At 29.9% G+C, this 15,810-nt stretch overlaps 8 protein-coding genes and 1 non-coding gene across 9 annotated transcripts; 6 read left to right on the top strand and 3 right to left on the bottom strand. All coding sequences in view use genetic code 12, as the record gives it.

Moving 5' to 3' along the window:
• Nucleotides 1-127: 127 nt before the first annotated feature.
• RJT21DRAFT_86271 (uncharacterized protein) lies at nucleotides 128-2,564 on the top strand (the record flags this gene model as incomplete). Its single annotated transcript, XM_064885467.1, has 3 exons — nucleotides 128-2,178; nucleotides 2,312-2,447; nucleotides 2,520-2,564. 3 exons carry the CDS (start codon nucleotides 128-130, stop codon nucleotides 2,562-2,564), a joined length of 2,232 nt encoding a protein of 743 aa, XP_064737756.1.
• Nucleotides 2,565-3,169: 605 nt separating this feature from the next.
• On the top strand, nucleotides 3,170-6,987 carry RJT21DRAFT_121050 (uncharacterized protein). Its single transcript, XM_064881949.1, has one exon. It carries the CDS (start codon nucleotides 3,401-3,403, stop codon nucleotides 6,896-6,898), a length of 3,498 nt encoding a protein of 1,165 aa, XP_064737755.1. The 5' UTR covers nucleotides 3,170-3,400; the 3' UTR covers nucleotides 6,899-6,987.
• A 114-nt stretch (nucleotides 6,988-7,101) lies between these two features.
• RJT21DRAFT_121049 (glycosylphosphatidylinositol-alpha 1,4 mannosyltransferase I) lies at nucleotides 7,102-8,443 on the top strand. The gene has a single exon (XM_064881948.1). The coding sequence runs from the start codon at nucleotides 7,131-7,133 to the stop codon at nucleotides 8,328-8,330; it is 1,200 nt and encodes a 399-aa protein (XP_064737754.1). The 5' UTR covers nucleotides 7,102-7,130; the 3' UTR covers nucleotides 8,331-8,443.
• RJT21DRAFT_121048 (exosome non-catalytic core subunit) lies at nucleotides 8,444-9,360 on the top strand. The gene has a single exon (XM_064881947.1). The coding sequence runs from the start codon at nucleotides 8,478-8,480 to the stop codon at nucleotides 9,213-9,215; it is 738 nt and encodes a 245-aa protein (XP_064737753.1). The 5' UTR covers nucleotides 8,444-8,477; the 3' UTR covers nucleotides 9,216-9,360.
• A 51-nt stretch (nucleotides 9,361-9,411) lies between these two features.
• RJT21DRAFT_t97 lies at nucleotides 9,412-9,483 on the bottom strand. The gene has a single exon. It is a non-coding gene; the product is annotated as a tRNA-Trp (tRNA).
• A 637-nt stretch (nucleotides 9,484-10,120) lies between these two features.
• On the bottom strand, nucleotides 10,121-10,498 carry RJT21DRAFT_114584 (uncharacterized protein; the record flags this gene model as incomplete). The annotated part of the gene is made up of 1 exon (XM_064880257.1): nucleotides 10,121-10,498. One exon carries the CDS (start codon nucleotides 10,496-10,498, stop codon nucleotides 10,121-10,123), a length of 378 nt encoding a protein of 125 aa, XP_064737752.1.
• Nucleotides 10,499-10,622: 124 nt separating this feature from the next.
• On the top strand, nucleotides 10,623-12,566 carry RJT21DRAFT_133008 (uncharacterized protein; the record flags this gene model as incomplete). The annotated part of the gene is made up of 1 exon (XM_064883168.1): nucleotides 10,623-12,566. The coding sequence occupies exon 1, from the start codon at nucleotides 10,746-10,748 to the stop codon at nucleotides 12,564-12,566; it is 1,821 nt and encodes a 606-aa protein (XP_064737751.1). The 5' UTR covers nucleotides 10,623-10,745.
• Nucleotides 12,567-12,674: 108 nt separating this feature from the next.
• On the top strand, nucleotides 12,675-13,868 carry HGH1 (Hgh1p). The gene has a single exon (XM_064884463.1). The coding sequence runs from the start codon at nucleotides 12,733-12,735 to the stop codon at nucleotides 13,831-13,833; it is 1,101 nt and encodes a 366-aa protein (XP_064737750.1). The 5' UTR covers nucleotides 12,675-12,732; the 3' UTR covers nucleotides 13,834-13,868.
• Nucleotides 13,869-13,903: 35 nt separating this feature from the next.
• On the bottom strand, nucleotides 13,904-15,727 carry TFG1 (transcription factor IIF subunit; the record flags this gene model as incomplete). The annotated part of the gene is made up of 1 exon (XM_064880256.1): nucleotides 13,904-15,727. One exon carries the CDS (start codon nucleotides 15,725-15,727, stop codon nucleotides 13,904-13,906), a length of 1,824 nt encoding a protein of 607 aa, XP_064737749.1.
• Between the last annotated feature and the right edge of the window lie 83 nt (nucleotides 15,728-15,810).

Genomic DNA, 15,810 nt, shown 5'->3' with positions numbered 1-15,810 from the left:
ATAGTACTAGCTAAATAGCAAGTTGAAAAAATTTTTTATAAGATAGGTTGTGTGTCTATCGTCAATATCTTTACTGTCGTTTTTATCTTTATGTATATATAAAATATATTGTGGTGTATGGTGTATCATGAATGTAAATAAATTTGTGTCTAAGATACGATATGGTAAATTCTCCAATTATCAAAATATAGCGAGAGGGAGTATATCAGGTAAGTATATCCTAAGAAATAATATTAAGGGTAATATAAGTCGCACACAAATTAGACAGATATCCCGAAATACCGGACCATCCTATCTGTCTCCATTTAAATTCCATTTCCAATCCCATTTCGGCTTTATAGGAATAGGAATAGGTATTGGAACAGGGGTAATAGCCTACTACACAAACTTACAATTAAATCAGAATAAGCTTATCTCAAATGATATCCATGCAATTGATACTAGTGTTCATGAATTAGCACCAGAAAGTGGAACTGAGACTTATGAACTGGGATTGTTTCTAGCATCTCAGAAAGAAGAGAAAGACCAGTATGAACAACGAAGAAAAGAGTTAACTCAAAGAACATGTGGTTGGATATATCACATATGCTTTGCCATTAATGATTATATAATTGATCCTATTATCACATTTTCAAGATTCATTGAACTATCAATTATATTTCTACCAGTATTAATTAGTTCACCAATTTGCTACTTTGGTCGTAGAGATCGAAATCTGAGTGAACATATGAGATCTGGAGCTAAATTATGGTTTTGGTATTTAAGATGGTCAGCTGAAATTGCGGGAGCTTCATTCATTAAGCTTGGTCAATGGGCTGCTTCAAGAACTGATATTTTTCCTAAAGCTATGTGTGATGAATTAGGTAATTTACATTCTAATGCCAAAGCTCATTCTCTTCATCAAACTAAAAAGATTGTTAGTCAGAGTTTTGAAGGTTTACCATTTGAAGAAATATTTGATGAATTTAATGAAACACCATTGGGAGTAGGTGCTATTGCACAGGTTTATATTGGGAAATTATCGCCAAAGGCGATCGGACAAGCTAAAAAGGGGAAAGATATTGAAATAAAATTGATAGAACAAGAAAGAGAAAAGAAGGATTTACCTAATCATGATATTCTGCATCCCTTTTTGGAGAAGATATTAGTTACTGAACATAATGATCCATTAACTTCTAATCAATATGTGGCTATTAAAGTTTTACATCCAAATGTTGAAATTAAAATTAGACGAGATTTAAAAATCATGAAATTCTTTGCAGAATTAATTAATGTAATTCCTACTATGGAATGGTTATCATTACCTGATGAAGTTGAACAATTTTCAATATTAATGAAATTACAATTAGATTTACGAATTGAAGCAATGAATTTAGTTAAATTCAGATATAATTTCCATAATCGATTAGATATTCATTTCCCTAAACCATACTTAAATTTTACAACTCGAAGTGTATTAGTTGAAGAATTTATTCATGCAATTCCTATGAGTAAATTATTATCATTAGATGATAATTTTGGGAAGAATTTATCTAAAGAAGTTAGTGATAAAGGTTTAGATGCATTTTTAAAGATGTTAATTCTTGATAACTTTGTTCATGCCGATTTACATCCTGGGAATATGATGGTAAGATTTTATAAAAATGAATTATTTAAACATGAGAAAGAATATAAAATAGTTAAATCAAGTAATGAAATGGAAACCAATAGGATTACCAATGAATTATTACAATTAGGAGATGATTCTCAAGCTTGGTGTTCTAAATTAGCAAAATTATATGATGAAGGATTTCATGCTGAAATTTGTTTTCTTGATGTTGGATTAGTAACTGAATTAAATCATGAAGATCGAGTTAATTTTATTGATTTATTCCGAGCATTATCTGAATTTGATGGTTATAGAGCTGGGGAATTAATGATTGAAAGATCAAGAACTCCTGAAACGGCCATTAATAAAGAAATATTTGCGTTAAAAGTTGAAAGATTAGTTGATAGAATGAAAGAAAGAACATTTACATTAGGTAATATAAGTATAGGAGATTTATTAGATCAAGTATTAGGAATGGTTAGAAATCATCATGTTAGAATGGAAGGAGATTTTGTTACAGTTGTTGTTGCTATATTATTATTAGAAGGATTAGGAAGACAATTAGATCCTGAATTGGATTTATTTGCAAGGTTCGTATATGCACTTTTGCTTGGATTCCCAACTGAGAATGATATTTCTATGTTTTTTATTTAGAAAGATTGTTTTCAGGGATTTTATTTTATATTATAACATATAATACTAACTAACTCTCTTATATGACAGTTCGTTACCTGTGTTAAGAAAATTAGGAGTTCTGAAAGAAGGAAGAGATATTTTAAGAAATGAGAATTCATTAAGTATGGTCAAAGTATGGCTAGCATTAGAAGTTAGACAATTCATTAATGCTTCTGTTCAAGATGTAAGTATAATAATTCCATTAGTTTTTTTTAAAAATTATTTTAATTTCGCATACTAACTAACAATTTTCTAGATTCATTCATTGGTAAAATCGGATATGTTAAGTCCTAACATATGATACTGATACTGGTAAGTATCTCTGTAATTAAATAAAATTAATGATATGAAGCGTGTAAATAAAATAAAATAAAATAGAAATAAATGAATGATAGTGATAATGATAATGATAATGATAATAATAATAATAATGATACTGATTATGTTGCATACATCTACATTACTATTTCAGTCTTGGCACTAAGACACGAAAAAGTTTAGCGACTCTCGATAAATTTTCCTTATCTAAAATTTAGTATTATTATAAGCATGATATTACAATGCAGCTGCAGTTACAGTAACAGTAACAGTAACAGTTTCAGTTTCAGTTACAGTTTACTTACAAACTACCCGGAACAACTGCATTGTTTCCCGTAAATGATATTTTACAAACTTATTATGTGTCTCCCCCCTAAAAGTCCAATCATGTATCGCTAATGGCGCGCCTTAAATAAAATGTCGATAGAGGGGGGGTGTTTAAAGTATTGCATTATGGATGTTTTGCTGCATTACACCGACGTTTTTTAAAATATTCGATCTTCGAGTGCAGGAAATAATCTCAAATGTATAACCCCTCTTCATTCAGGAAAAAAACCCTAATCGACTTTTTCTCACTATAGATGAGCCTTTAAGGTTTAACTTCAATTTACCGAACTACCAATACGGACTATCTACCGTAAATTATATTGAATATCATAGATTTAGTTACTGAATTGTGTAGAAACTTTCAACTGTTAATTTTTCATTTGTAATTGTTAATTGTAAGGAGTTTTGAACAATATATATATACATATGGAGTTGAACAGTTAGTCATCTCTTCACAATTCACAATTAGTACTAATATAGAACAATTAACAAATGTCTGCTGACACTATGAAACCCTCCAATTTGGATCTATCTGTCAGTGATGTGACTACTGAACGACTGGATGTTATTAGTACAACCACTACTACCACAATTGCTGAAACAAATACCAATAATAATAATAGTACCAATAATAATACCAATAAAAACACTCTAAGTTTCAGTAATAGCATGAATGCATATTTATCTGCGTCTCCTTCACCAATATTAGGACCATCATCTCCCTCATTTAAAGGAGTAGAATTCCCAGAATCTCGAGAACAAGACTTTTTAGAAAAGAATGAAAAAGGCTGGATACACGGAGTTAAAATTCCTTATGGAGTATTTAAATATGAAGTATATCATGAAAAGAGTACTAAGACTGTATTATCTAAAGAATTCGATCAAGATCATTTTGTCCCTCGAATAATATTAGATGAAGTAGAACATTCAGCATTTGGAGGATTGGATTCTAAACGATCATCAACGGTTACTTATAGAGCTCATGAGGGTGAAGATTATGATGATGATGATGATGATGAAAATGATAGAGGAGATATATTAAGAAAGGAAGATACTAAAAGTGCATTTTCTGGTTATTATTCAATACCAAAGGCATCATTAAATATTCCTGGTTATTATAAACAAGATCCTCGACAAGCAAGACTTTTAATTGATATACCAAAATTATGTTATCAAAATCATTTTGATTATGATGATTTAACTTATACATTTGGAGGATTATATGTAAATAAATTTACAAATTTTAAAGCATTAGGTTTACCTAAAAATATTGATTTAAATAAGATTTCAATTCATTTACCCACAAATTTACCCCCATTTGTTAGTAAAGAAATCTTATGTAGTCCATTTATGAATCAAAATCGTCATTTTTATCTTTTTAATCCAATTAGAGGAACCATTACATTTTTAGATACAATTAATTTAACTGATTTCCCTGGTCATTTATGTTCATTAACAAGTACTCAAATATCAAAAAGTCATATATTCTTTTATGGAGGATTTGAAATTGAAACTATATCAGTAAATTATAATCCAGAAATTGGTAGATGGATAATTAAAAAAGATATAAAATTAAATGAAGATGGTTATATACTTGATATTACAAATTTAAAATTTACAAAAATAGATTTAAAATCAAAGAGTAAAAGTTATATTCCATTAGGAAGATTAGGTTCAGCAATGGTATCAAATATTTATGGTTTATTAGATTCAAAATCTAAACCTAATGTAGGTCCAGTTAGTAATAATTCAAGTTCAACAAATGAAATTGTAACAAAGACTACCCTGCCAATTACTACATATACACCTACTACTACTACTAATAATAATAATAATAAATCCAAACCTTCAACAACGAAAACTAATACTACTACTACTGCTACTAATATCGGAACTCCATTACAAAAGATTCAATCTCCAAATCCAACATCATCAAATCATCCAAATTTTATAAAACTAAATGAGATCCTGACCACTTCATCAGTAAATGATCTGGATATTCCTCCAACTCCAGCTACTCCATACCTGACATCAGGTCAATTCCCATTCCAGAAGCAATCCATTGCCTTTAATTCTTCATTAAAGAATAGTACTACTCAATCTCTTCAATCAGCAGCCACTACAGCTCAAAGTTCATCAGTCGATACTTCTAATTCAAAACCTTTCCAAAGTATTCCAAACCTTAAACCAGTTTTATCAAGTAATGGATCAGCCACTAATAGTGTAGTTACACTGCCTTCAACATTAACTACCAATTCAAATAATTCATCAACTAGTTCTAGTGCGGTAGCAAAGATGACTAATGTATTTTCAAAATCTTCTAGAATTTTCCAAAGGCATCATCATCAAAGACAACCAAGTACTTTGGAATCACCAAAATCTCCTCAAGCTGCTCATCCATTGAAAAACACTTATTCTAAACAAGTCAAACAGAATAGATCTAATTCTCAGCATAGTTCAAATGGTAGTAGACCTGCTTCACCAGTTCAAAATGATAAGGGTAAATCAACATTAGTAAAAGAATCACCTGCGACTTTAAAGATTGATAGTAATATTACTACTACCAATAATAATAATAACAGTTCTAAAGTAATTGGAGATTATTATCCTTATACTAGTCCATCACCAGATTTAAAACAATCACCAACTAATTCTAATAATGGAGAAAATAAATATGAAGTAATAATTAAACATCTGGCTCAGGATTCAAGCTCATCTTCATCGACATTTGAATCAGGTACAAAGAAGTTTCAACAAAAGGATTATTTAACTGTAGAAAAAATTGATAATACAGATGCTCAATCATTTGATTCATTTATGGAAGAAGAAAATGTTGCATTATTTGAAGATCCTGTACAAAAATCAGGATTAGCTGGTGTATCTATCTTTGTATTTGGAGGATTTATTCCAGTTATAGATGATTCAGGATTTATGACTTTTAAAGCTTCTAATGATCTTTTAAAAATTGATCTTGCTACTAAAGATGATCAATTAGGTATTAATTTCCAAACAGAAGCCATTGTAACTAGTATTGGTCGTGAAAAGGATTGTCCATTTTATCATCCTAATGCCGATTGGCCAACACCTAGAGGATTTTATGCTGGAGCACTTATTAAATATAATGGAACAAATGATGTTGATTGTGAAATTGATTTAAATCCAGAATTAACTGGTGAACAATTAAAGAGAGTATCAACAACTGTAAGTAATACTTCATCAGTTGGAGCATCATTTCATACTCTTAATAGTGGTAATGGATCACAAGCTCCAAAATTAGAGAATTTTTTTGAAGGTAAGGCATTTCTTGTTCAAGGTGGATGTAATGAAAATTTAGAATTCTTTAGTGATTTTTATATATTTGTATTTGATACTGCAAAATGGGAAAAGATTTCCACTTATAGTTTTGATTATTTTGATATACCTATTAAACCATATGAAGATGATGATGGATCTAAACTTAATAAAGAAAATGAATTAGATGATGCTATATTTATGGAAGCTGAATTTAGAGCTTGTCATCATCGAGCATTATATTATCAAAATGAAGAATGTGATTATTTATTTTTCATTGGAGGATTTTATAATGATTATTTAAGATATTTTGATAAAATACCTTATGAAAGTGATAAATTTGATGTAACAAGATTAAGTAAATTTCCATTTGCAACTAATAATACAAATCTTTTAAGAATTCCAGTATTAAATTTACAAACTCAAACTTGGAGATATTTAAAATATTATTATGATGTTAATCATGTTAATAGTGATATTTATAATGAAAAAGTTTCAAATAATCCTACTTGGATAAATGCTAGAATTATGAATTATGGAGGTTCAATTTCTTTAAATGGTAAAAGTATTACTATATGTCATGGAATGGCAATGCCATGTCCAGAAAAGAAGAAAGATTTAGATGCTATACAAAAAGCAGTACCATCTGATATACTTTTATGGGGTGCTCATGTACATTTTACTTTCCCAAGTTTATAGAGGTTAAGCTTATAGTGGTTATAGTTATGGTTATTAATAAATATTACGTCTTTACGAATTATAGTCTTGTCTAGTGTAGTATAGTATAGTGTAGTGTATGTAGAATTAGTCGCAATAATTTTGTCACACTCTGTACACAGAAATTTAGGTTGAATTTGTTAGACCATGTAGACATCCAATTTAATTAACTACTAACTACTAACTACTAACTACTAACTACTAACAGTGAGGTATGATTCAACCACAACTTCATCATGTATTTGCATTGGCTATAGCTCTTCGTATAGGATTCTTTTTATTTGGATTATATCAAGATAAGTATATGATAGTTAAATATACTGATATTGATTATGTTGTATTTACTGATGCAGCATGTTATGTATATAATGGACAATCACCATATAATAGAGAAACTTATCGTTATACTCCATTACTTGCATATATATTAACTCCTAACTGTTGGAATGATCAATGGTATAGTTTTGGTAAATTTATATTTATGATTAGTGATTTAATAACTGGATATTTTATTACAAAACTTATTCAAATTTCTCAACCATCAATATCAAATTCAAAATTACTTATATTATCATCTATTTGGTTATTAAATCCAATGGTAATAACCATAAGTACAAGAGGTTCTTCTGAAAGTTTATTGACTGTTATAATTATGGCATCTATATATTTTTTAGTAAAGGGAAATATTATAATATCAGCATTATGGATGGGATTAGCTATTCATCTTAAAATTTATCCTATAATATATTTATCAAGTATTGCTTATTATTTATCTAATAAAGCTAATCCATTTATAAATATTAAATTATTAAATTTATTGAATTATAAAAATTTATTATACATAATAATATCACTATCAATATTTGCAAGTTTAAATTTAATAATGTATCAATACTATGATTATCAATTTTTATTTGAAACTTACTTGTATCATCTTGTAAGATTAGATCACAGACATAATTTTTCCATATATAATGTATTATTATATTATAAATCTGCCATTCCTTTAGAATCAGATCTTATTGATATTGAAAGATTCGCATTCATACCTCAATTACTTATCTCAGTAATTGCTATACCTTTAGTATTCTCAAAATCTGATATTATTTCAACCCTTTTCTTACAAACATTTGCATTTGTCACATTCAATAAAGTTATAACTTCTCAATATTTCATTTGGTTCTTAATATTTTTACCTCATTTCTTATTAAAATCTAATCTTACTTATAAGAATTCACTAAATGGTATATTTCTATTACTATTATGGATAGTATCTCAAGGTTCTTGGCTTTATTTTGCATATCAATTAGAATTCTTGGGCTTAAGTACATTTGATACTGGTCTCTTATACTCTTCTATATTCTTCTTCTTATCCAATTGCTATATATTAGGTCAATTCATTGTTAGTTTATAGATAAATAATTAGCAACCAAATTTAGGTGTGTACTGCATACATGAAATTTTTTAGTAGAATATTTTTGATATTGCGATGAATCTTATACAGATTCATTATACTAAAAAGTAGAAAGATTTAACCAATAATAAATACAATTACCATAGAATGTCACGTATGGAACTCTATTCCCCAGAAGGGTTGAGAATTGATGGACGAAGGTGGAATGAACTTCGTCGATTTGAATCAAGAATTAATACTCACCCAAATTCTTGTGATGGATCTTCATATGTTGAACAAGGAAATACAAAAGTAATTTGTATGGTTCAAGGTCCTATGGAACCTTCATCTAGATCACAAGCAGATTCAGCTGGTGCTACTATTGAAGTTAATTTGTCGGTAGCAAGTTTTTCAACTTTTGAAAGAAAGAAGAGATCTAAATCGGAGAAAAGAATGGTAGAAATGAAAGCTACTTTAGAAAGAACATTTCAACAAAGTGTCATGTGTCATTTATATCCTAGAACATTAATACTGATAGATATTCATGTGTTAGCTCAAGATGGTGGTTTATTAGCAAGTATGGCTAATGCTGTAACATTAGCTCTTATAGATGCTGGTGTTGCCATGTATGATTATGTATCTTGTATAAGTGTTGGTTTACATGATCAAACTCCATTACTAGATTTAAATGGATTAGAAGAACAGGATATAAGTACATTAACGATTGGTGTTATAGGGAAAACTGAAAAGTTAGCATTATTAATGTTGGAAGATAAAATGCCTCTAGATCATTTAGAATCAACTCTTGGTATAGCGATAGCTGCAACACATCGTATACGGGATTTGATGGATGATGAAGTGAGAAAGCATGGAAACTTAAGATCATCAAAGTTAGCCAAGAACTAATCGAATAGCATAATTTTAACTCTGTATAATAAGTCATATTTTTTAAATGAATTAAGAATGAAATACATGTGTAGATTATTTTACTATAAAAAATTAATAGATCAATAAAACATAACTTAAATACATATAGTGTCTTGGTTAGTGGTTATCATAATTGTGATGCTTAGCTTATAGAAATTTAAAAAAAAGAAGGAAATGACACGGACAGGAATTGAACCTGCAACCCTTCGATCTGGAGTCGAAAGCTCTACCATTGAGCCACCGCATCATCCTTGAAGAAAACAGATAGATCATTCGAAGATGAGGATGTAGAGTCACATGATATTTATCACGTTTTTTGGTTTAAACTGTAAACCGGTACTCATTTTCGAGGGTGTAATTTTACATGTTATTATATAACCAGTAAATGCTTTAATTAACTTGTAAATTTCCATTTGCAACCGTTTGGTGTTCATAATTCTTTAAGAATAATCAAGATGCAGCTTACAAAATAATAATGGAAATTAAGCAAGGAATATATTGTTTAGCTTTCTCTACAACTTTTGATTATTTTTATAAATAACCTGGTTTAACAGAAATTTAGCAGAAATTCTCAGAAAACAAAGAAATTACGTTCGCAAAACTAATAATCATTAATGTATCTTGATATTATTTCTAAAGATATAGCTTCTGAGCCTTCAATTATAGAATCGAAGTCACCGAGAAGGAATCTTGTTGATCCCTTGGACTCATTAACAAATAAGAAAATATTATCCTATAATTAAAACTACTTTCAAAGATATCTTCTAAATACATATGTTCGGCTCCAAGTTAATCTACTCCTCTACATATCTAAGGTCGCGTATCACGGTTATCCATAAACACATGCTTTCATTCATATTTATCCATTATACATAACTATGGGTCTAATCTTTGTGATCCACCACTTTACTTTCTAAGCGTTTTTTATTTTCTTGTCGAATAAATTCCACTAGTCTCATAGCAGTACGGGCCAATTGAAGAATATTATTATTCAATTCCTCCATCAGAGCTCTTTGGGTCTCACGCAAGACCATGATTGATTCATTCAACTCATTAATTGAATTATTCACTGTAGAATTTGTTACTCTTCGAACACGGGTAGGAACTGGACTAACTGCATTATCGTTGTTATTGTCAGCTCTATCTTCGGCCCCTCCTCTCTCAACCATTTCTACTTCACCTCTAACCTCACCTCTAACCTCGCCTCTATCTTCAGGATTGCCTTCATTTTTAACTTCATTCTCAATTAAATCTTTATTCATTGTTGAAGTGGTATGTAAGTAATAACTGATATCACTGGTCTGTCTAATCTTTCAACACTTCTTTTTATCCAACGAGTGTGTTTTTTCCATGTGCTGCATACATTTGCATCCTTTTTAAGGTTATCCGTTTTAAGATTTTCTTAACCGAAAAATGCGGGAGCCACTCGGAGAGCAACCTAATCTTTCCAATTATACTAGTATATTGTTAGAGATAACCAACTGTTTGTAGGACAATTGACATCACACAATGGATAAACTGTATGAAAGAGTAGAGTTTGGAAGGAGAAGTCATAGGTCAAGAAATATTGGCATTGTACTTATTTCTTCACTAATCTTTGTAATAACCTTATGTTCGTTATCTATACCATTATCGCAGAATTCAAACTTTCCATTGAATACTTCTAATATATCTGGACCATTTGAACAATTATTCAAAACATTCACTAATCTAATTCCTGCTCCACCTCATAATCCAGATGGACTTTGTCCAATAACTAGAAAAATAGATCCACGTCCTTATCTTTATAATAATGATACCTTACTTGAGATTTTAACTGATAAGAAATTTCAAGAAAAATCTCGTGAAAAACTTCTAGGAGCTGTTAGAATTCCAACTGAGGTTTACGATAATATGATTAATCCAGGAGCTATCAAGAGTCATAAAAAATTATATGAGTTAGAACCACTTTGGGAAAATTTTGAAAAACTTCACAAGTATTTGGAGAAGACATTTCCTTTAGTTCATAAACATTTAAAAGTTGATAAAGTCAATAAATTTGCTTTGGTTTTAACTTGGGAAGGCTCAAGTGATAAGAAACCTATACTTCTTACTGCACATCAAGATGTTGTCCCTGTTCAAAAGGAAACCATAGATCAATGGACATATCCACCTTTTGAAGGAGGTTATGATGGTAAGTACTTATATGGAAGAGGAGTATCTGACTGTAAGAATTTATTAATTGGATTATTTGAAACCATTGAGTTATTATTAAGTGAAAAATCTTTTAAACCAGAAAGAACTATTATTTTAGGATTTGGATATGATGAAGAATCTGATGGAACAGGAGCTGAAGAAATTTCTAAATTTTTAGTAAGCAAATATGGACCTAATTCATTTGTTCAAATTATTGATGAAGGTACTACTGGTTATTCAGATATTGAAGGTTTAAAAGTTATTTTGCCTTCAACTTCTGAAAAGGGTTATTTAGATGCAGTCATTGAATTGTATACTCCAGGTGGTCATTCATCTGTTCCACCTGATCATACATCTATTGGGATTATGGCTCAGTTGATAAATAAAATAGAAGAAGTTCAATTCAATAGTATTCTTACTAATGCTAATCCATTGTTACAACATTTACAATGTGTAGCTGAACATTCACCAACCATTGATATTGATGTCAAGAAAAGTATTTTGAAAGCTCATTTAGACCAAGGATCTAATTCAAAAGTAGTTGACTATATAATTGACGATTTAGACTTGAAATATTTGATTACTACATCCCAAGCAATTGATATAATTTCTGGAGGTGTTAAATCAAATGCTTTACCTGAACATGTTAGCGTATTGGTTAATCATAGGATTGCGGTTGAAGAAAGTGTCGATATTGTTAGTCGTAAACTTCTTTCACAAATTGAACAAGTTGCAACTAAATTTAATTTAGGAATTATATTTAATAATAAAGAACTTAAAGAACCCACTATTAATGGATATTTTAATTTCACTCCAACTATGGCATTAGAACCATCACCAGTAACTCCATCAAATGGTGGTAGTTGGGAAATTTTTACTGGATCATTAAGATTTTTATATGAAGATTTGGTTGGATCAACCAATGAAACAATTATTGCTTCACCTTATGTAGAAGGAGGTAATACAGATACAAAATCTTATTGGGATTTAACTCGTAATATCTTTAGATATGAACCGGGAATTAATTTTAAAGGTGGTAATATTCATTCAGTTGATGAACATTTTATTTTAGACTCTCATTTCTATATCATAGCATTCTACTATTATTACTTACAAGTTACCGACACGTTAGCCGATGACTTTTTCTTTACATAGAAGCTAATCGAAAATTCTGGTTGCGAAATATCTTATTTTCTTTGTAAGCAGCAGTAGCGCAGCAGCATCGCTTCGCTAAAAAAAATTTGAAAAAAATTGTACCTACTAATGTTGATAGTGAAGTTAACACTCAATAATTAGTGAGAGTATAGATATAAAGGGGGTCATGCCTAGTGATTTAGAAGATTTAGTATTGTTCTTGCATTCACCTCAACCAGCGGTTGTTCAAATTGCTTTGGATAACTTGGTGGGGTATTCACAAGGCCCTCATCAACAATTATTCAGTTATGAAAATTATGGAGCCATTAAAGATTTAAAAAGAATTAGTAAAGAAAACAGTAGAACTATGGTAAATCAAGCAACTACTATCTTAGCCAATTTATGTGATGATATTACCATGAGAAATTTAATAGTTGAAGATGTGGATTATTTAAAATATTTAGTATCTCAAATTTCCAATATTAATAATGTTAATGCAGATATTATGTGTATTTTATTAACTAATTTAGCTAAAAATGATGCTATAAATAAAATTTTTGATATTACTATTGATCATGATGAAGAACAAAAGAAAATATTTAAATCAGGTCAAGTTATTGATTCTTTAATGGATTGTTTTGTTAAGGGTAATGATAGAAAATTAAATAAATATGCAAATTATGATTATTTAGCATATTTCTTTGCTGATATTTCAAGATTTAATCAAGGAAGAGATTATTTTATTACAGAACAAGAATATGATGGTGTTGTACCTATTTCTAAATTATTAGTTTTCACTGAAAAATATGATACAAAAATTAGAAGAGAAGGGGTTGCATCAACTATAAAGAATTCCTTATTTAATTCTAATGTTCATTGGAAATTAATATCTGATGAAAAGATAAACTTATTACCTTACATTTTATTACCTATTGCTGGTCCTGAAGAAATAGATGAAGAAGATATGTTTAATTTACCTGATGAATTACAATTATTACCTTCTGATAAGAAAAGAGATCCCAGTATCCCTATTATTTGTACTCATTTAGAATCATTATTACTTTTATGTACTACCAGAAAATTAAGAGAACACCTTAGAGAAAAGTCTGTATATAGTTTAATTAAGGTATTAGATACTGCTGCTGAAAAGGAAGAAGTCACTGATTTATGTGATAGATTAGTTCAAATGTTAATGAGAGATGAAGCTCCAAATCAAGTAGACTATGATGAAGAAGAAGAAGAAGAGGAAAGTGACGAAGAAGACGATAAGATCGTAGAAGTTTTGTAATATAGTTGTATACATATGAATAATATCATCAAATTAATTTATATTTCGTTGGGTCCGTATATGTGTAAATCTATTGCTCCCGTAACACTAACTTCCTATCTTGTAATTTTAAGTTTTGTTTAACTATACTAATAATTCTTGTTTTGTTATCAGGATGAGCACTAACTTTGCTCTTTAAATGGGAAAGTAATTCTTTGGTGGTCAAAGGATTACCTCTAACTATATCTAATACTTCTTGAATAGTAACTAAAGAACCATCTGGACCTGCAGAATTTAAATCACCAATACTTGCTTCTGGTTGAGGTGATGTTGAATCTCTTGAGGCATCTCTTCTAAGTTGGGTACTACTAGAATCTTCAGTTTTAAGCTTTTTAGTTGGAGATTCTTCCAAACCAGATGATAAACGCTTTCTACCATTAGGTACCCATTCTCCTTTAGGAAATCCATTCAAGAATTCACTTGGAGCTTTAATTACTATAAATCCATCACCAAAATTATAGGCAAATATTGATCTAGGAATATTTTTGGCTGAATCTTGAAGACCCTGATTATCTTCAGTTTCTTCATCTTTAACGACATCTTCATCATCACTATCATCACTTTCGAGATCCGATTTCGACAAATATGGATTTGAATTATCATCTTCATCATCACTATCATAGACTCCACCTTCTCTTTTATTAAGAACCTTTCTTAATTTCTTACCTTCTTTATCGACTTTTCTAGATTTTTCTGTTTCAAATAAATCATCAATTTCATCATCTTCACTTTCTCCTCCTGGGCCATCAAAATGTGCTGCCTTTAACATTTCCTTTTTAACCCTTTGCTCTGATAATTTATTTTCTTCTTCGTCACCATCCATAATAGGAGCTTCTTCATCATCGGCAAATTCTTCATCAAAATCTAAATCATCATGATCAGAATCACGATCATTATATGATCCATCACCACCAATTACTGTTCTTAACCCTCTATTAAAATTAGAAGCAGGAACTGAACGACCTTCTCCAAATTGATTTCTTCTGAATCTATAATCTGATTGACCTTCTTCCATATGTTTCATTAACCATCTTGGAACATGACTTCGTCTTTCCATTTTGGATTCAGCTTCTTCAAGTGTCAAAGTTGCATATTTATTTCTAGGAGTAAATCTATAAACTTTCTCAGCTGGAACAACTTTAAATCCATCTTTATCAAATACAAATAATACCTGGGTTGTTTCAGATGAACCCCCTTCATAATTCCCTACAAAAACATTCTTACCATCATAATCTTCTACTACCCAAGGATAGAATTCTTCATAACGTAACTTTCTTTTTGCATCATCCATAAGATTTACTTGCTTTGTCTTACGTTTAAATAAATTCTTCTTATTCTTTCTAGCACCTCCATCTGGTGCAACTTGCGCCATTTCAGGATTTATTTTCCTATAGTCTCTTTTTGTTTCATCTTCTGGATTAATAATCTTACTACTAGATCCTTCTCCATCTTTATCCCCAATTTCTAAATCTCCATCTTCATCATCAATATTATCTCTTTCTCTTTCTTTTTCTCTTTTAGCTTCTTCTTGTTCTCGTTTTCTTATCTCCATTTCCTCCCTAGTTAAATGGAATTGAATATTCCGAGGATCTTTTCTATGTAATCTCACTGGTTTAGTGAAATTTTCTACAATTCGCACATCTTGTTTAGTTTGAAATTTCATTATATGAAATCTAATATCATCAAGTTCTTGTTGATTACATGATTTTAAAGGAATTTCTTGCCATCCCTCATCTGTTGATGATGATGGGGTAGATGATTTACTAGTACCTTTTGATGCAACTACATCATTTAAATTATTGCCTTCGCCCTCTTTTTTCACAGACACTTCCTTTTTGACCTGAGGTTGACTCATGATCAATTGTATGGCAATATGTGGTGTTGATCCTATCAGATAAAGATGAAGATTTGGTGTTCTTGCTTAACAATTTTCAAACT

The sequence above is a fragment of the Scheffersomyces amazonensis genome (genome assembly GCF_036850825.1).
Source record: "Scheffersomyces amazonensis strain UFMG-HMD-26.3 chromosome Unknown RJT21scaffold_4, whole genome shotgun sequence".
In the NCBI taxonomy this organism is placed as follows: domain Eukaryota; kingdom Fungi; phylum Ascomycota; class Pichiomycetes; order Serinales; family Debaryomycetaceae; genus Scheffersomyces; species Scheffersomyces amazonensis.
This window is presented reverse-complemented; position numbering and strand designations above follow the sequence as displayed.